We start from the raw sequence: 21,373 nt of genomic DNA, 5'->3' as shown, positions 1-21,373 counted from the left end.
ACCAGTGAAAACTCAAGCTTCAAATAACCACCAGTGACACTGAACTCCCACGCAGTGGGGCTCACCTCCTGGGACGCTGTACCAGGCACCACCATTAGTTGTTCCATCCACAAAGCTGCTGTCATCGTCATTTTTACGACACGGTGGTCTGTTTGGATCAGACATAGCAGGATTAAAAGAAGAATAACTGCGAGCCAGGCTTTGGAAAATAGCATCATCGGGGCAGGAGCTGTATTCATGAGCACTGCCTAGGGAGGGAAAAAAGTCCAGGAAGAAGGATTATGAAATGGGCTGTCATACCGACTGAGCTCACAACCTAGATTGCCAGCACTGCACAGCAAGACTGTGCCTGGACATTCTCTGTACATAGGCAAGTGACCTACAGCATCACAAACTAATATAGCATTATCTTAATAACATCAACATTTCCCCAGTATTTCATCAATTGCCTGTACCAGGTTGCCCCATTATTAAGGTGACTATTCATATCAGCCTCAACATTTAGGAAAATATTAATTTCAAAGCGCACCACAAAATCTAAGCTATGCTAGGCTTTAGATATTTTCTTAGAAGAATACACAGTACATAGCAAAAGGCCTCTCCCTAAAGGCTTTTACACTCTGATATTAAAAGAATTTGCAATGAAACTGCGAGAAAGTAGATTGAAGGAAGACAGTCACAAACCGTACCATCATCTCAGGACCATTTCAGTTGTGCACATGCCCTAGCAGCAGAAAAAACAAATATTGCTGTGTGCTAAATTATAACATCTCTGCCACAATGTGATCCTTTTTATATGGACTAAGACTGAGAAAGTGGAAACAATGACTGCTGGTTTTATTAGCATACTACTGCTTTCAGAAATTCATTTTTTAAAGGTTCAAGTAGAGAAACCTTAGATGATACAGGCAGCCTAGACACATCTCTCTTGCTTCAGTTAACAGGGTACAAACAGCCCCAGCTCATTTAAGCGCTCAGTTGCCTTGATTAAAATATCTGAGGGACCACGATTCTCTCAGATATTACATCATTTTTGTGATGTAACTCTACTGCAACAAGTGGTCTATCTTCAAAGCTAGAAAACATGGACATACAGTGACTAGCTTTAAACATGTGATTCATATGCTAAAATAAGTCACTACAATACAATGACATATTTACATGGTAGATCCGAGGTAGCAGTGAAATAAGTACAGAATGTAATTTGTATCTCCTACTACTTCACGTTAACTCATACTACATACCACTCCGAGTCTCGTCATAAGGATAGTTTGCAACAAGGTCTCCTCCGTGAAGATTGGCAGAGAGCACAAAGGGAATATCCATAATCCAGTGAATGACACCTTTTGTTTCGGGAGCAAGCTGCAACAATATAGCAATATCAGCAGTTACAAATTGATAGTTCAATGTAGAAACTTATTTAATTACATATATTTGGCTTACTTATTATCAACTATATTGTGCAAGTCATTTAAATGAACAGCAATTTTCTTTTGGCTTCAGAGAGAACTGGATCAGTCCTTTACATCAGAATCAGACTGAGCAGATTCATGCAAGTCTAAAAGTGGTGTAAATTAGTTCAGAATGAGACCACAGGTAAAGCAATCTCAATATTTTACTTCTTCTCATTACGACTAAAGGAAAGCCTACCAAATTTAAAACCAGGGAAAATAAACTAACTTAAAATAAATGATGGTCTATTCTCTGCACTGAAAGTAAAATTACTTCATTTTATAATTTGAATTTGAAGACAGAATATGGCTGCTACGGCCACAACCCTAAGAGACTGCAGTCACAAAACTGTAATTTTTAAAACCTCATGTGGGGGCAAACACAAGAAAATGAAAATCCCTTCGATATATGCTTGTATATTTAAGGCTTAAGCTTAACAAAAATGCATGTGTTTTATGTGAGAATAGCTATCTAGCCAGCAACGTAACTACGCACAATACACAAGTGAATTTCTGGCAATGGGAACAATGCAGATTATCTGCAAGAACAGCTTCAAACCAAGGGAGAAGGCTACGCAATCTCTGGCCTTAAAAATGAAACAGGCTTTGAACAAGGAATTGTCTAAGGATTAAGCAGTATGGATCAAAAGGGTTTACTACAGCAAGCCGTTTTGAGAAAAGCTTCAAGAAGCATCAGATGGATAAATTTAACAAAATTAACAAAATATTTAGAAGAATGCGAATCGTGAAGACGATACACACATCTAGAGGTTGTTACATGTCTGCTTGTGTAAAAGGGAAGAGATAAGCACATAAGTGACCCGCTATTCAGTCCCTACTTACCTTGGGATTCTGGTCCACAGCTTTTTTCATGTTTTTCAGCAGATGGTTGTTTGGGCCACCTTCTTTCTCATTAACATAGACTATTCTATCAAGATCAGGGAAATTTCGGTTTAGATCTATCCCTTGGGCGTTACTTCTACCAACAAACCAGTCTTTAAGTTCACCGGGCTGAATGAGGAAAGGAAACAAAAAGAGAAGGGAGATGAGTAGATTCAGGAGCTTGGCTATCAAGGTCTATATGGAAATACATGGACCTGTTGGAGCAAGTCCAGAGGAGGCCACAAAAATTATCTGAGGGCTGGAACAGCTCTGCTGTGAGGACAGGCTGAGAGAGTTGGGGTTGTTCAGCCTGGAGAAGGGAATGCTCCAGGGAGACCTTACTGCAGCCTTCCAGTACTTTAAGGGGGCTTCTAAGAAAGATGGGGACAGACTTTTTAGCAGGGCCTGTTACAACAGGACAAGAGGTAATGGCTTTAAGCTAGAAGAGGGTAGATTTATATTAGATCTAAGGAAGACATTTTTCACAATGAGGGTGGTAAAACACTGGCACCCATTGCCCAGAGAGGTGGTGGATGTCCCATTCCTGGAAACATTCAAGGTCAGGTTGGGCGGGACTCTGAGCAGCCTGACCTAGTTGAAGATGCCCCTGCTCATTGCAGGGAGGTTGGACTAGATGGCCTCTAAAGGTCTCTTCCAACACAAACCATTCTATGATTCTATGATATGGGTACATTTAGCCATGTAAATTCAAATCATGTGTTTACTTCTCATGTTCTCGAGAATAAGAAGGGATCATTAGGGAGTAAAAATTTCTGAAGTACCAAAAGCTGAGTCACCCCTATTTCTTCCTAGAGCTCTGTGGGAACAAAACCAGCCTCTATTTCACTGGGAGTCTCAGAGGAGAGGTTCATTCTCATAGTGGCAGATCTGGACTAAGGATGGGCAAAATCACCAGCAGCATCAGATTTTCCAGTGCCTGTTGAGTCTTCCCCTGAGACCTGGCTTTTCCCCGTTGCCTCATGCCCATGCTCATGAATTACAGACCTCATTTTAGTGAGTCTCAGGGCAACTGTATATTCATCAGCCAGCCACAAGGAATGTTTGCACTCATTCCAGTTTCTCTAAACAGCTCCAGGGTAAAGAAGGACCTTAATTTTTATTTACCTGAGATTTTTATTTTTATGGTGTCTGTCAGCTTCATTCACTGAAACGGTAGCACTGAGTAAAGATGCAATGAGAATTTTTGCAAAATCTTTTCTTTAAGCTGGTTCTCTAAAATAGGTTTTGGTTTGCATTAAGGAAATGCCTTCAGAACATTTCCCTAGCTTGTCTCTGTAAGCTTTCAGTACTCTGTGAAGTAGGTTCAGCTTGATTATCGGTTTTAATTTTGGGGTATATTGAATCTGCTGTCACACGCTGTGTACAGGATCAAGATAATTCTGAATTAGAGTAACAGTGGAACTAAAGCAAACTGTATTATAAATCGTACGTAATGTGTAAGGCAACCATGTAAAAGCAAGTGTACTTTGGCTAAGGAGAAAAAGTTTCAAATAATATTATTACAGAATTTCTACAGAGAGAGATTTCAAAGTAAAACACTGCACGAATCTGGGGCTCGCTTCTGCTTCATTGCCACTAGAGGGAGACATATGATCATATATCGTCTAAAAGAGGTCTGGGTTTGGGGTTTTTTAAAGACTTAATGAGAATCAGTTTAATAAAGATCTTAATAAGGTTTGATTTACTTAACCATAAATAAATAGTCACGTAAAAAGATCCAACATTTCCATATTAATTTAAAAAATAAATACACCTTGTAAAACAAGAAAATTTTTTTTGTTTAGAACATAATGCATACCATAACCTGTATATAACAGGGTCTTATTTGGCCTCTATTTGCTAATTATGCATTAACACATTACATGTTTCCTGAATGAGTTGTCCTCCTAAAATACATGCTAAATTTTCTTAACTAATAGCTTAATTAAAGCACCTCATACTTGAAATGTAGAATCAAAGTTATTCATATTAAAAAGATGGCTCACAAAGTTTGCTTGGTTTTGGATCAGCTCTGATAAATGTGAATAATTCATATCAGTGCATTTACATGAGAATATTCTTAAAGGAAATATAAACTTTCCCTTTTCTACCACTTTTGAAACATCATGTATTACTAGAATTTACTTGTTTAGGAAGCAGTTTGGCCAGTGAACTTAGATGAAAGACTATGCATGAAACATAAACATAATTATATTTTAAAATACAGTAAATTCACTTACAAGCGAGACAGCTATTCATTGCAAACCCAGAAGTAAAATCCTCCTTGTTAAACAGAAGCCTACTGTACTATTAGGAAATACTTCAGTTATGCTGTTCCATTCAACAATCACCACCAACAGTTCATGTATCCGTAAAACTGCTAGTCCAAGTGTCTTTATGATCCTAAGGTTGACATAGACATTTTTTAAGTATTCTTAACATATGTAGCCTTACAAACCTGGGACGCTGCCTTCTCAAAGCCATCTGGGTTCAAAGATGGCATGATATGGATACGTGTGCTATGGATCAAGTTGATAATAGTTTCATTTCCTTTCTGGTATTCATTACACAAGTACTGAGCCAAGAAGATGAGCAACTCCCTTCCAACAGCTTCATTTCCATGCATATTCCCAACATATTTAAATTCTGGCTCTCCTGCAGAAAAAAAGAAGAGCATGTCTTAGAACAGCACATAAAAATCACCCATGGGCTGGACGACAGAGCACATCTGAGGTGTGGGTATCACTATTGCTACAACTGGTCACAGTACCCACAGGAAACTACAAGCCTCCTTCAGAAAAGTGGATTTAGGTTTTTTCCTAAACTCTGGCTAAAGACATAGTAATTTATATACAGCTGTTTGCCAAAGACAGAGAAAGAATACCAGAGGACAACACAGTATGCCAAAATAAATGCTAAGCACAGCCAAAAACACTACTACTGTTGAGATCTGATGCAATTGATGCCTCAATACTACAAAAGCGTGTCTTGATTAGATAGTTTTTAAATATATAAACTGGCACTAACAGAGCTTATCTTTAATGTTCTCTCCAAGATTAGGTTGGAGAGAATGCATTAAAAAACAATTCCTTTACCAAAGCATTACCAGTGAACAGCTGTTGATCCTAGTGATCTGAAAAATCTTATTCAGCAGTTGCTTTGGATATTCAGACTTTATGAAGCAAGTGCAATAACGTAGCTCATAAAACTAATCATTCCCATTTCACATTCCAGTAAACAGTCCAGTATTTATTAACGAATACATATGGAATGTTTATGCATATATTTAATGTTGGGTTAATATATATTGTATATTCATATATATGTCAACTTATAACGTGTATTCAATATATACTCTATAGAGTCAATATATTCAATATATAAGAAGTCAAATATTCCCAATTGATCATTAGTCACACTCTCATGGCCCTAGACATGAAAAACACACAAAATAGGTCTCACAGAGCTGTGACAGGTACACCTTTCAAAAGACTACATTTTGAGCCCTAATTCCAGAGAAGTTTTAGTACAATGTAAATACCTGAAAGAGATTAAAAGGAATGTCCTGGAACTAAAATGAATAATCTGCCGTTTTCTGGATTGAAGCCCTTTTTTGTTATCCTTTTCAAATGCAGTTTTTCTGTTGCAACAGCTTTAATCAAACATTCTGCTGACCGTATGCTCTGAACAGTCTTTGAACACACTTTGCAATAGCCTTTAGCACTATCATGGGGGCAAATTCAAGCCAGGAAGAATGTTACACAAACAAGACCTAAATAATTGCTAATCGAGCATACAGCCGTACCTACTTACGACTCTTCAGTCTGTGCTTGTTAACCTTAATCCAGTGATAAGATGCTAGCAGACAGAGGGCTATTAATACTGTGACTTCTTTCCTTCCAGCTAAGATGTTTTTGTACACATGGATTTGCCCCTGAAATTTTTTGTCAAATAGGTAGAAAGTTTTCTAGTTTCAGTGGAATAGCTTCATTTTATCTGATACACACACTGCCATTACTGTGACTAAAAACTTCCATTTCCTCTTTCAGCATTGAGCTCCTATTTATTGTTTTTTCTTATATGTTAATACCAGGGAATGCAAGTGGTCTTGCAATCAACCCAGTGCCATTAAAACAGATGGATGCTATTTAATAAAATATACACCACTGCACATCATATAGTCTCATAATTGAATACTCATGAATATTGGCATGTTATATGGTATATTGGTATATTGGCACGTTACTTAATGGCAAAAGTGCTTTGCAAGCTAACTGGCAAATTTGTTACTGTGGTAAATATGAACACTCTTCCATTTTGCGTTTGTGATTTTCCCAATGACATCACTAAGGAAGCCTGAAGGAGAAATCATTTCTCCTGATTCCCAGCCCTGTGCATTGATCACCTACCTTTCTCCCCACTTGAATTTTACAGGCCTGGTTCAAATGAAGAAATAGAAACATACGTTTTCCATACGTTACTGCTTTCCCTCCTCCCCAAAGAATCGTTAACAGTGTTTAGAAGGGTTCCTGAAAACAGGCATAGGGTCTACAGTGAATGAACAGTACAACCTCATCGACAGCATATCTTCAGTGGTAATGACCCCTCTCAAATAAGCATTAAGATCTAAAAGGAGTTCGGGAAGAGGTAAAGAGAGTCATTGGAAATGTGGAAAGTCTTTTCTGTGAAAAGTGATTGAAGCGATCAGCCCCACTTTCCTCAGGAAGAATAATAAGGGACAGTCGAATACACCAACCGTTGTGGCATGGAGGAATCGATCTGGAAAGCAGTGCTTCCCTGCACCACAAAACAAGGGATGGTGATTTTCAGTGAAAGGAAACAATAACCATTTTGAGACCGATAAAGAAAAATAACGTTACTTATGACACAGTGTGAAAACAGTATTGAAAGAATCCCATTGGCAGCAAGGTGTCAGCAGACCTCCAAGTTTTGCTAACAAACCAAGAGTTAAAACAATCTTTAAGTGAAATAAAAAGAAGAAGGGAAAGATAACAGAGAGACGAATAACAGCCCTGCTTCAAAACTTAACTTCCTGTTCATAGTTTAGCTCCCATGGGCATTTTCTTACACCTTTCTCTGCAGCAGAGGAATCCATTTCCTAACGATCCTCTGGCTGCGGAGAACGAGGCTGCGTGGTCCACACGCGTGGCAACTACTCTCTGCCAGCTTCCCAGCGCTGCCTGTTTTCTTACCTCTAGGCACAGCAGCCAAAGAAATACTGGGTTTCCGCTCAACATCAGAATATATTGAATTTCAGACTATATCAAACAATTTTAGGAAAACTCTTCAGCATTTCAACAGTGTAATTTACATCTAAAAGAACAACGGAAAAAAAATGGGTCCTTCTCATATCTAAACTTTGCAGCTGCTTCAAGGGAAACAAACTCGATTTTTACTGTTTATTTCAGTGAAAACAAATTAAAGCTACAAGCTGGCTGCGGCAGAATTAGCAGTTCACTCATTAGTCATCCACGCACATCATGGGCAAAGTCAGAGTCCCTTCTGGAAAAAGGGACAACGCTGCTAAAGTCATCACAGTGCCTAAAAAGCTGAGGGAGCTTCCACAGGCTACTATCTGCTGATACAACTTGGCAGTTAATGAAGCCTTTAATTTCCATTTGCATTTCAGCCTTTCATGTTAGAGTAAAAACTGCAACTCAGAGTGTACCTTCTGGAAACCTTTTTTTTTCTCCCCCCAGTTGTTTTTACCTAAGTCCTTTCCTAATCATCTTTTTCTTTAGGACAATGAAGTCCAAGCTGGAGGACAGACTGCTGGCTGAAGCCAACAGAAAAATGCCCTTTGCTGTGTCAGCTGAGTTAAGCAAGCCCAGCTGCCCATGTTTCAGTGAATGACTCTGCGATGCAGCCAGCATCCCAGGCCCACGACGGCTCCCGAAGGAACCAGCTCCTCCTCCTCCACCGCATGGGGTAACCGAGATACCTCCAACACCAAGGGTGCTAGCTGCCTGGTCTTTAAGCCTTAACACTCTATGGGTTCCTTGGTCTATTCATGGAATATGTCCTACCACCCCATTTCTACAAGCTTCAGGCTTCTCTGGAAAACAGTCCACCCCACGGGGAAAACAGCCTTCAGTCACCTGTTGCTAGCATGCTACCTAGCTAGAGCAAGAGCTGCTCTTCCCATTAATCCTTCATGAGCCATTTAACGCAGGCCTTAACCACCCTTCATAGGATTCTGTAATTGTAATTGCCTCACAGAATTTATTTATTTTTTATAAAAAGACTCAGTAGATCTCAATTTGTTGACAAACTTCTAAACAGTTTTTCCAAACCAGTAGACACAGTCGTTTTCCACTGCAGAGAACTGGAGGTAGCTCTAAGGGAGAAGAAGCATGAAGAAACATAACTATTTTTTCTCATTTACTTGACCCTCACAAAAAAGTAAAATTGTTTCAATGGATTCCCATGGTCCAGGATATAACAAACACAAAGGAGTATTTCCATTGCTTGAAGATTTAAAATTCTTATTTAATTTTATTCATTCTCTGTCAGTATCTTTTCAAACTAGAATCTCTCATTCACAATAGCAAAAGTATGTCTCATGTAACAATGTGAGCATGACATTTATAAATGCTTAAATGTAATTTCAGCCCAGCTACAGAGGTTTGTGACAACGAATGAATGGGTGGATACTAACACCTTTCAGAGCAAGTCATAAGAAATTAAATGCAGCAATCAAGTTTATAAATATCTCAGTATTCCTGGTGAAACCTGAGCCATCACATCATTATGGCTTTTAGAAGGCTTTTACATCCTTCCTAGATTGACTGAGTGGTACATTACAACCTGATAAATGATTGAGGAAAAAATATTTTAAAATGTCATGCCTTTCTGGTTCCTGACAAAGATTGTGAAATGTCACCATTTGCTTCTGCAGTTACTGTCAGCTAAGGTCTTCCGCAGTTTCCTAGGAACAGCGTGTACATCATTAACATTAGACAGGTCATCCAATTAAAGATGACTAACCACTGCCATTTTCAGGTCAGGCTGTATTTGTGCAGTAAAAAGAGTAATTTTCTAAAATGTAGAGACAAAAAGTTTAGCACCTACTAATTATATATACTATGAGTCAAGGTAATGTCATGCCACTAGTCATGGTCTAATGTCCAAGCAGTTAACCTTAAAATGTACAGTATTTTATTCATGGAAGCGCAAGCCATATGGAAGAAAAAAAATTAACTACTGGGAAGTTTAAGTGCTTACTGAACTGTTTTGCAAATCAGCCTCAAATATCCTTAAAAACTAGAGTCCTCCTCCTGCTTTCCTGTATTTCGTACAGAAAAGCCATCAACGTTCCTGAAGTAACCGATTAGTGTTTTTGATGACTTACAGTTGCTTGTCATTTTTAATATGACAACCAGTAAACTTTTCTTGTAGATAAATGTCATGGAAAATCTCAGAACACCTGCTGTCAAGAAATTCATTCATTAAATGTGACTGAAGACTTTCTTATGCTCCACACTTTTGTCAGTAGTTTAAAGAGAAAGAAATCCTCTGGAGGTCAACTACATAGAAAACCAAAGACTACAAAATGGATTTCTCCTTTGAATATGAAAAAAGTAAGGGAGGGAAAGAAGAAAATAAATGAGGAGTTGAGATAAGAAAGTTAAAGAATTAGAAAATTTAGATTTCTAACACCTTGTATACTAAATGTCTGCAAACTGCCTTAACAGCATTTCAGTAGAAACATTGATCTCCACAGCTTGTGTGAAAATGGCATTGAAAGATAGAACTGCTATGCACTATTAGTTTCTAAATCATTGTATACGCCTTATATAATTTTAGGGTGACATTTACTAAGATGTAGCATTGGTCTAACCTTGCTGAAAGAGAAACTACTGGAAGTTTCACAGGTGGTTTACATGAAAGCACAAACAGGTCAACTCTGAAGGCCTTTGAAAAATCCAGTCTTTCACTTTCTTGCCGTTAACTGCTAGCAAATACACTGAGAAGAAGACAAGAGAAAAAGAAAATCAAGGCTCTTTTGGCAATCTCCTGCTTTAAACAAATGCATGCATTTTTAAACAGCTATGGTTCAAGGGAGGTCTCAAGCTCTTTCTGGAAATTTTCATAATTATTTGAACACTACTGCTTAAAATTAAAGTTAACATAAAAGTCTGTACAGCACACTAAACCCGGAGGGAATGCTCACAAAGAACAGCTATGTTTCTGCTGGCCTTGGCACATACAAATTAAGATGCGATCTCCATTCTACTCTGTATAAAGTCTGTCGGTTGGGCTTCAAAATAGGGTGTTGCATGTCTTTGCATTGGAAATGAAATTCTCCAGACAGATTACCTCATGCTCAAGACAGTTATTTCCACCAAAAAGGTTCTGCATGACTCGATGCTTTCTTCAGGTTTCCAACAGCCCACTCTCACCCCTGCAGCTACAGGACTTGGCACAGCCTCCCACGAGAAGTGGGCGAAGCATCTGCTCGGCTCCTGCAGTCCCCACCTACAGCTCCCCTGTGTTGATCTTTCCACAACACCCTGCGCTTACGCTGAAGTGCTGCACAGCGTAGCACTGAATTTCGTATTCCGGGTGAAGCCCACTTGCTTTACCAGAGAGTAGAACAGGTTCTGCCTACTAGCTCTGTTACTGCGCATGAACTGATGGTGCCCTCTCGTAGAAGCGATGGTGATTCCTTAAATTGTAGCAAATCACTTGTAAAGCAAAACAAGTTTACTTATTTAATCAGAGCCCTTAACTTAGTAAGAAACACTGAAATGTGATACGCACAAAACACTGGTTTTGTGTAAAGGTGTTAGAGAGCACTCTCTGAAGTTCAAAGCAGATTTTAAAAAGTCATCAGAATTTTGGAAGTAACAACCATCTATATACACAACCAGATTAGTTTTACATTGCATTGCATTTTTTATGCTCTAGGAAAACTGACTAGGACTTCGCATTTACAGAATTCATTACAGCCTTACAGCGGCAGGTATCGATAGATCAGCACTGAAGATGAGATTCCTCAGAAACCAAACGTGACGTGAACAGTCCTGGACCGCCCTTACCAGCCTGTGTCAGAGTGCGAGACATGTACAGGTTTTTCACCTCCCAGTTTTTGCTCTCACTGCTAGGAAAAAACTCGGACCAAAACATAGCCTGGGATTCTTTGTGAAGGACGCTGGCAGTACCGAGATGACACAAGTAGCTGTCTAGATGTCCACTGTGATGCTGGCTGTGGGATACAACATACTCATCTTTTCCACCGTGCTCAGTAAGAGGGGGGGGGGCTTTTATCTTCATAACTACGTGTGACCAAGTGAATTTTCATTTCAAAGGCACTCACTGTATCCCTCCAGTTTTGGTTGGCACACAGAGCAAAGATTATTTTTTTAATCCATCAATTCAACACCAAAACAGACCTTCTGATGAAGAGAAAGTTGATATATAATTTAGATACGTATTTATGATGTTTCCTCATCAAGTTCACTTAACAAGCTTTCTCTTTCCAGCAAACTCTAGAATCGGCTTTTTCACTTCAGCTCCGAAAGTACCTGGCAGCCGCCAGAGCACTTCAAAAGGACTGAGCTCGTCTGTCTCATTCCTTTTCCACGCAACAAATACATGGGAAATTTCAAAGCTAAACTAGCTCAAATGCCTGCTACCAAGAGGAGACACATCTGGGCTCTGCTTTTCCTCATCCTCGTTTCACGAAGAGAAGAAACACACGTCAGAAATAACCCATTCATACCCAGATACCAGACTCCGAAGACAGAGGTAGGCAGAAATGCTGGACAAAAAAGGTGAGGCAAGAAAAGTAGCTCTCCCTTTTTCCAGGACACAAACAAAAAGTCGATTAAAAATGTAAATAATTCTTTTCCAGTTAAGTTATACAGGCCCAATTCAAGACTGCCATGCAGCTTCCCTGTGCCAAACAGGCGGCCGAAAGCTTGGAAGCGCAGGCGCCAGCCAGCTGGGAGGCTATCTGCAGGCTGGGGCCGGTGGGCGCGGCGGCTTCCCCAGCAGGGCCCAGAGCAGAAGGCAAACCTGAGGAGGGCCGAGGGAGTAAAGTCAGGGCAGGGCTCCCCTCTCCCTCGCCGCGAGGTTGCGGTTCGGGGACACAGCAACAGGGCAGCTTTCGGGGCCGCGCAGCGGCCTGCGCAAGGGCAGTGCGCTCTCAGGGTTCATCATGGCCTAGCAAAACTCTTCGCCTTTTCCCTCCGTAGAGGAGAGCTATTTGTGACTGAAAAGGATTACAGTTCCCACCACGAGGATGCTCAGGGTCCTTGGGAAGCACACTTAATGTGTTTAAGGATCTAGGAATAACTGGTAGTAACCCCCCAGACCTCCTCCCTTGATTTCCAGGAGCCTTCCTGAGACGTCGCAATGGCACTTGTGGCTCCACTGAGGCCACACTTAGTGGATGCTCCTTCTTTATTGGTAACTGGAACATTATTTTATTCCACTGCTGTTTTGTCACAACCTGACACAGTGTGAAAAAACCTGTGGGCTGCAGATCTGTAATTCAGATGACGCTGAAGTGCACTGGTCGTTACTAACAGATGGAGAAGGATAAAATCTCCCCATAAATGTGCATCTATAACAATTCCCTCAGGTAGACATGTTACAGAGTAAGAGTGACTTTTGTACTGGCATATTTATTTAGTCTCCCTTGCTTAGATGAGCCCTAATATTTACTGATCTTAGCCTCTGTGATTATTGGTCATGCAGTTTACAAAAGAGTTATGAAGTACCCTTTTAAAATAAATTAGAGTAAGAAAGACATAGGTAAACTGCAAAAGCTAATTACACTGTTACCTTGCTCCTTTGTGGAAAAAAACATGAAAGATGTGTTTTTTAAAAAAAACTTATGAAGACTAACAGAGGACACTATTTACGTCAGAACATAAATTGACCTGATTTATGTCAATATCCTCAGAAACCAACACACATCCAGGTAGCTTCTTTTAGTCCTAACACTATTTTAGCATCACCCTTCTGGTATAAAGAATTTTTTAAAACATAATTTGATCATTTTACAATTTTGGGGGGGGGGGGGGGTTCGCCAGAAAAACTGCAGCTGCACTCTAGGCTTAAAAATCTGGTAAACTGTGTGAAACCTTGATTAAAAAGTGGCTTACTGAGGTCTCTTCTTTTGCTGCACTTCCCTTCCAGCCTGATTTTAGCAGCTAATACTCTCTCAAGTTTCTGCATTTAAGGTATGCATGCTATGTGATAGCCAGCAGTAAATCTTGATTTTACTTGTTCTTGACATAGCAACAGTTAAATTAGGTCAGTATGAAGCAAAAGAAAAAAAAAAAGGTTAAGTGGGTAGAGGTGTTGAAGATTAGTAGTACAACACTACATCTCCAAACATTGCAACACTGGGCTTCAGAATTTTTCAATGGTACATAAAATTTTATTTTAAATCGGCATTATGCACCTCAATGATTTATGTATAGCCAGTTTAGGTAGAAATGTAGACCTGAATACTTGGAGGAGCTCTATCTCTTCACACTCACATATGCTTGAAATATGGATACCCTTTAGAAAATGTCCCCACATCATCTTAAACATTTAAAAAAATTTAAAAAAAGGTGATAATACTGCAAGACAGTATAAGGAGAGGAAGCTAAACTGGTGCAGAGGCTAGTAAAATCAAGCTTTGTGCACGAGAGGAAGAAGTGAATCATGTAACGGCTTGTTGACTCAAGAATAATGATGGAGATGACTGAATCAGACAAATCCTTTTTCTCAACAGTAGATGGGAGTGGATCCAGAGTCTTTCAAGAGACATTTTCCCTTTAGATAAAGGAGTTCCAGACAAAAAATCCCATATGGATACTGACCCCGACACTACAAGCTACAGCACAGCTGTATTGCTGCAAGACACAGAACAGCCTTCATAAGATAGAAACAAGTGCTTCACAAAAGATCTGTAATGGCTTTTAGGTCTGCGCAGGGACACACATTCTAGCATCCTAAAAAGAGACAGATTTTTTTCCTCATATAGGGAAAAACATAAAAGCTTGGTATCTTCCCAGCTTCCCTCAGAGCTTCCACTGTGTTTTGCCTCCGAAGAGTAGTAAGACAGTTCTGCGTTAAGAGAAAGGAGAGAGGGGTACCTGTTGTCTGTATGGTCTACAGTCAAGGGCAACAGAAATCACAATCCTGTCCTTGAACAGCAGCTAGATCTTTTTTAATGAGCTCTATGTACAGCAATAGAGCGTTGTGGGGTCTGATGTAAAATGAACTTACCTAGGGTTTATTCTCAGTGCAAGTAGAAAGGTTAGTTCAAAGTAACAAGGCATGTTTCTCCCAAAAGGGCGAATAAAAGCCATTTCCTACAATTATACCCACTGTGCCTCCAATATGCCAAGCACGTTAAAGTGCAATGACCAGCAGGATCAGAAACTGAGTAGCTCTTGCTAGCACTGGCTAATTATTTTTACCTCTGAGCAATACAAAAAGCTACGGCAAATCCATCTTTTGTGGTGCCTTTCATCTCACTTGAAACTTTCTCTTTTATGTTACTAGCAGCACCTCATACAAGCTCTTTCCTGCCAATGCAGGCAAATTCCTCCACTAATAAGAGTCCAAAGGGCTTTTGTTACTGGTATCAGTGGTATCTGCCATCAGATTGAGTGTATGCCCCACAATTCCTGTGTAGTCATTTATATTTGTTAATAAGTGTAATAAAACACTAGGAGCTGAAGTATTTTGCCATACTTCTGTAACTCAGACCGATATTGAAGCAGTGAAAGTGAGAGGTAAACTGTGCTCTATCTTCCAGATTTACTGCATTTCATTCCAATTTTATGCAGGTGTAGAAGGCTGGAGAGGTATCAAGAAAAAGTATAAAGAAGTCTGGCACTTTTTTAAAAGCTGATTTCATGCATTTTGTACCTTTATTTATTAACAAATATTCCAAGACAGTTGCAATTATTTTTCTCATACATACTATCATTCTTCATGGCTAGAGACCCTATGAAGTAGCTAACTAGCGAGCCCACAGAGGAGAGCATAATACAGTCAAAAGGCATCTCCTGAGAAGTCCTACAGCAATAATTTCACTTTGAAGTTTCAGGCATTTAGGGCTTTTTGAGAAGAAAAAACTCTCTAATGAGAAGAAAAGGAAGTCTAGGAAATACTGATTCCAATCAAACAAGAAGAAGATACAGTGTCTGACCCAATATGCTTTTGACTAGCTCTTAATTCAAGGGCAGTAAATTCAGCACACAGGGGAACAGTACTGGGTAGTGTGGATGCAAAATCTTTTTCTGACTCTGTATACAAGCACTTCTCTACTATTGTGTGTGTATATGGGCATGTACATCCTATAGACACACACAAACGTCCCTCTCTGAGAGGCTCAGGCACCAAGGAGGTCATCCCCAGGCCATGGAAATATTCCTCGTCTTTCAGTTCTCTAACACCTTCTTAGATCTAAAGCACACCTCTAATTTTAACTAAAGAAATTGCATTCGCAGATATTCAAAATCATATGAAAAGACAGATTTGGCACAGCGCACAAACAAAATCAAAACCACATGACTCCAAGGGAGAAAGAAACTGAATCCTTTAGGAAGCAACCCAGTATTCCCTGTCTTTATTAACCCTCTTCACACCTAAGGATTCAGGAGTTCATTCTTATTTAATGAAACAATCTAAAATAAAAGCTTTTTTTATCAAATGATTATATTTTTGCACTAAAAGAAAAACTTCAAGCTGCTTGGACTGTTTCATAAAATATTAGCTATCCAGTCTTTGCCATATTTTCTACTTCTTTTTTTAATATACATTTTACTTAACTTTCTCTTTTATCCTAGGTTTAACTTTTATGATCACAGCGTGATGACTGCCAAAAGCATGTTTCAGTATATTTTTTCCAGCTGTCCGCTATGCCGTAAAGAAAAAGAAAATAGTTACAAAATGTAAAACAACCTAAAAAATTGTGTTCAGATTATAGGAACACAGAAATGGGAAGGCAAAGGGACTGAAGATTACCACATCGTCCATTAAAGACTGCACTTAATGAAAGGCAAAAAATCTGGGAAAGAGCAGCCAGCACTTAAAACTCACTAAGACATGCTATTAACCCAGCAGGTAGGAACAATACTTTCCACCAAAAACATATGAGTGATATTTGACTCGATATGGCTCTTCTTCTAACTGTAAAGACTTGTATATTTATACAATAAAGACATTTTCCCTTTTAATACTACTAGTAGCAAAAACCACCACAGAAATTACATTGAGAACTCCGTTTTACTGTCTTTTCCCTTTAGGTAGGACTGTAACCAGTGAAGCACATTAAACATATGCTTACCTTCAACATATTAGTGTCAGAGAGGTTAGTCTGGAACATAAAGACATGTACATGCTCGGGAGTTTGCCAGAATAAGGCATTACGGTCTCATGCAAAAGCAACAACGTTGAGAAGAGATTTTCCACTGGCTCCTGTAAATTCTGGATCAAGTCTTTATTTCTGAAAAATTTCTTTATGCAATTTTTCCGTATTTGGGTTCTGTCCACATTTAGCCACTGGTTTTTGGGTGGTTTTTTTTAAAGCAAAAGCTTTTCACCTATTTATAAATTATCTGGGGGTAAAAACATAGAGGCCCTATTAAGACAACATTTTTTTGCAAAGGTATTTTCTTTGCACTTGTGTAACCCAGAAAACAAATTAATTTTTCATGTTAAAATTCTCAAGGTAGCTTGTTTTCACCAAGACCTTCCCTTCAAACCAGGTATGAACCAGCAGATTTATAAAAGCCTGAAAACCCCATCTTGCAGCAGGCAATATGAAGTTTAGAATCATGATACTATTTGAAAAACTACAAAAAAAAGGTGCATATAAAGTATCAGTGCCAGGCACATGGTTGTAGTGGGGTGTTGATGTTTAACTGTCTATTCTGCAGACTCATATCTGGTAACCAAGTCCACGGTTAGTACAACATTAAGCCTTTCTTTCTCTTATTTTGCTTAAAAAGGGAGACAGAAAGCAAAACTGCATCTACATTATACTACCGCTATGCTAAGACAACTATTTCAAACTATTCAGTGTTAGAGAACGACACTTTTTTAGAGGGAAAACAAAGCAGCCCTTAGCGATAAGGCCATTCCCCAATATGTGCTGGGCTCTCAGGGTAATCTTCATTTCCCCCACTGACACGGCAGGCTACTGCTGTAACCCCATGAAAGCGACAAACTCAAAACCAAGGTTTGCTCATAAAATATTTCATGTTGGGAACAATGCTGTTATCACATCTCATGCTATTCAGAAGGCCCCCATTAAATCCAAATAATCAACTCAACGTGTCAAAGGAAGCAGGATATGAGGGCAAACCTAAGTCTTTTATGGCAAGATGGAAAAAAGAAAAAAAAAAAAAAAACAACCCAAAAACCCAAGAGATAATTTCAGGAACCGTAAGAGTTTCCTGACTAGGAGCGGCTCCCAGACTTAGCTAAAACATAACACTGGGTAATGGAGGAAACCAGAATTTGTCAGGCTTTCCGAGCTATGTATTACACGTGCTCGTTGTGAACAGTTCATGCTTCAGTTTACAGCTCTTTCCAACCAGACAAAAACAGTCTGACCATGATGTTTTTTCCCAGAAAAAGAAAAAACCCTATTTTAGATTGCTTGACAATGGTGAGTGGCTTGAATGGTGTATGCAAATATGAAATATTCTATATAGTTTATTGTATTGATCACTATACAAGAGGCTTTTTTTTCAAAAAAAGCTCTGGGTTGGAGACAGCGGCCCTCTTTCCCAACATCTATACAAGCACCATGTATACAAGGGCTAGTCACAGCACAGAAAGCCACACAGGGATCTTAAGCATGGGTTACCCAAAGCTGCTGCTCCAGCAGCGTGAGACATTCCATACAAGAATTAATACTATTATCATGAATCCTGAACAGTCTCCTTGACAGGACAGACACCACTGTGCTGCCACTGAACAAAGATCGTAGCCGCTCTCAGAGCATTTTCTATCTAAACAAAAGAAGAAAAGATAGTAGAAAGATATGGCAAGAACGGGGAAGGCGATGATCTTACCACAGATCTCATTAAGCCCTTCTCCTCCCTTTAGCAACTGCTGTGACAGAAAGTAAATATTATGGAGAAACCTGAAGGAGGGCATCAAATCAAGTCATCCGAGACTGTTGTTGGGAAGTTGTTTGCTACTACAGATGTCACTATGGAAGCAAGTACCAAGGAAATTGGTTTGAAAGTTTGCTCAGTGGACAGAAGTTGTCCACTCAGAAGTGCAAATTAATATTTTAATGTTTACTAATACTTCGCCACTAATTTCTCAACAGCAACAAAAGAGAGTACCAATCCTAACTGATGCTCCAAGTCTTTGGACTCAAAGAAACCTCCAAAACAAGTAGAATGTGCAACATTTAGCTCAAATAGACAACTGAATATGAATACATTTTTTCTTAAGGAACAGTTCATTCTGTGATGTAATGAAAAAAACAAAGAAACAGAGAGTTTTGTGTAAGAAAAGATGACTGTCAAAAATGAAAATCAGTTTATTGTAAGTGAATACTGGCATAGGAAGAAATACATAGCACTCACTTCTCATTACACTGCAGTTGATCCTGTGTATACTGTTAATATGTTTCCACTTACGGCTGTTACAACATTTTTGAAATCTGGACAGATGTGTACTGCAGAGCTCGCTCTTCATGGATTTTCACTACAGAAATACCCTCACAGATGTCATTTTCTTATCACATCGATGCACATGAGAGAAAGTAGGATGACACGTAATGTTCAGCTGCTGTTTGCTCATCATTGGGCTTAATAGCTATATGTTTCTATTTAAAGGAAGGAAGGAAAATGTGGTATCTTATGGCTTTATTTTAGGATTGCTGAATTGTGATTACACCCACACGAATCCACCTGCAAAGGAAAATGCAAGCTTTGTGAGAAGTAATGTCACACCTAGTGAATATAACATTTTTTCAGGTAAATTAGACAAAACTAGAGAAGAGACTGTGTTTCCGTTATGCCCTTCATGTGTAGTTTCATTTAAATCCCGTGAATATTCTAAATCTCAACATAAACAACTTTTTTTTTTTTTTTTTTTTTAACCCAGTAAGCGAAGAAGCCAGAGAAGCTGGCAAGGTCTACGTGGATATTGTATATTTCCTCCTGCCATAAGATTTTCCTCTAAAGTATCCTTCCATGTTTATCTATTTATTTTTAAATAACTAACTCCTGATGCCCTTTGTAGACTATCCCCTCATCTGATGAGCCTTCCAGGAAATTCTCCTTTATCACTTTGACCACTATAACAATTCCTTGCACTGAGCTACTTGATACTCATGTCAGTTGATGAAGGTTTCTCACTGCCATTTTCTTTCACTTCTCCTTTAATTTAGAACCTGCAAAACACCTCCCGGTTCTACACAAGCACCCTGTCCTGGAGAAAAACAGGGGACATGACAGCAAGACAGCGATGTCCGCACTGCCTTCCACAGCTGAGCTCCAGATCTCAGCCAAGGTTTCAGGACGAGGCCGTCCGAGCCAGGACTGGCCACGCCACTCAGAGGGACACCACTCACGTGGGACGACACGGACAGCCTGAATTAGCTGTTATGCCCCAGAGGGGGCTCAGAAAGGTGACAAGTGCCAACAGGGGAAATTCTGCAGCTTGACAACACAGCACTGTCCGCAGAAAAAAAGCAGACTTGCTGTTCAGTCTCCCGCTGTGGCTTATATGGATTGAACCCCCCTTCTCCCACGGAGTTTTTAAGCCTCTTCCCCTCAAGTCCATCTCTTTTACAAAGTGGAGATCTTAGCTCAAGCTAGACAAACTCTCTTTTTCCTACCAGCGAATGACTTGAGAGACTTCAAGCATCCTAGAGAGCCAGCATCTGTCAAAGGAAAAGGTCCATGCTGCAATAGTTTTATTTTAAAACTGAATCTGCCTGTTAAATTTTTCTCTAAGAGTGTAAATGCTGATATTCAAATTCATTATGAGAGTTCAGAATCATGTCTGTCTTAACATGGAAATTAGAATCTGTTACAATTATTGTTTGAGTCTGCAAACTCAAAACGTAGTTCTGGCTTTTTGAAGGGCTGGAAACATTAATTCATGAAAAAATGTAACATTCTACATAAAATGGAAATGCCTTAGCACATCTGAGGTTCGACAAAACGTTCTCGAACCAGGTCACTTCAAATCCTGTGCCAAATTGCCTATGAACCAAAGAAGGATCATTGCCTGAAGTAATCAGACTCCAGTTCAATACTGCACGTAAACCTGTTTCTGACAGTGAGCATAAAAGTAGCCTGAACTAAGTTTAGAGAAGAGCTAGCATAGAAATCACCATACTGGTTCGCAACAGTGATTTATTTATTTATATTAACTTCAGTGACCAGTTTTTAAAAAGGAAGGCCCAGATGTTTGAAAGTGCAAAAACTCCACACTTCAAATATATAAGCATATATGTAAAAAGTTATGTGGAGAAGACCTGAGTATGTAACATTTCCCATTTTTTAATAATTTTTTTTCATTACATGTAGTGCTAGCTGTATTACTTCATATAGAAAGAGGCTTTTGTTCTTCAGAAGTTTGCTGTGCTGGATTTTTTGTTATTATTTAGTTTGGTGGTTTTGCTCTTTCAGTTTTGTGGTATGGGATTCCTCTATTACACAGAGATCTGACTGCAACTAATCATCAGTTATGTAGGAGTAAGAGAAGTAAAGATGATGGACAGAGCTGAGTATGGGTGGCAGCAAACCGCAGTAGCAGCACACTACTGGTCTAATGAGCACCCATGCCACACAGACGTGCCTTCCATAAATAATTCACTTGGAAGATACTGTACATTTCAGAGCACTAAAGAGGCAAGACAGATTCCCCTCAGAGCACATTTTCTATGTTAGATGCATTTTCCTGTCAAATATAGGAAATTTAGATTTTACTTTGGCATAAATATTCTATACCTGGGGGTACTGGATACTGAACTTGCAACATTTTGCTGGCACAAATTCTTAATGCTATTTTCTTTTCCTTTACACAAA

At 39.3% G+C, this 21,373-nt stretch overlaps 1 protein-coding gene across 1 annotated transcript in view; it reads right to left on the bottom strand.

Moving 5' to 3' along the window:
- Nucleotides 1-21,373, bottom strand: part of CPE (carboxypeptidase E) — a gene marked incomplete at both ends in the record, with an annotated part of 57,730 nt that overhangs the window by 13,261 nt on the left and 23,096 nt on the right. Inside the window, 4 exons of the mRNA XM_081999317.1 lie at nt 66-244; nt 1,241-1,362; nt 2,295-2,462; nt 4,792-4,988. Coding sequence (XP_081855443.1) covers nt 66-244; nt 1,241-1,362; nt 2,295-2,462; nt 4,792-4,988 — 666 coding nt within the window. The remainder of the gene's footprint in view (nt 1-65; nt 245-1,240; nt 1,363-2,294; nt 2,463-4,791; nt 4,989-21,373) is intronic.

This window comes from Phaethon aethereus (assembly GCF_964289735.1).
Source record: "Phaethon aethereus genome assembly, chromosome: 4".
Classification (NCBI taxonomy): domain Eukaryota; kingdom Metazoa; phylum Chordata; class Aves; order Phaethontiformes; family Phaethontidae; genus Phaethon; species Phaethon aethereus.
The sequence above is the reverse complement of the archived record's forward strand: the minus strand, read 5'-3'. Positions and strand labels throughout refer to the sequence as shown.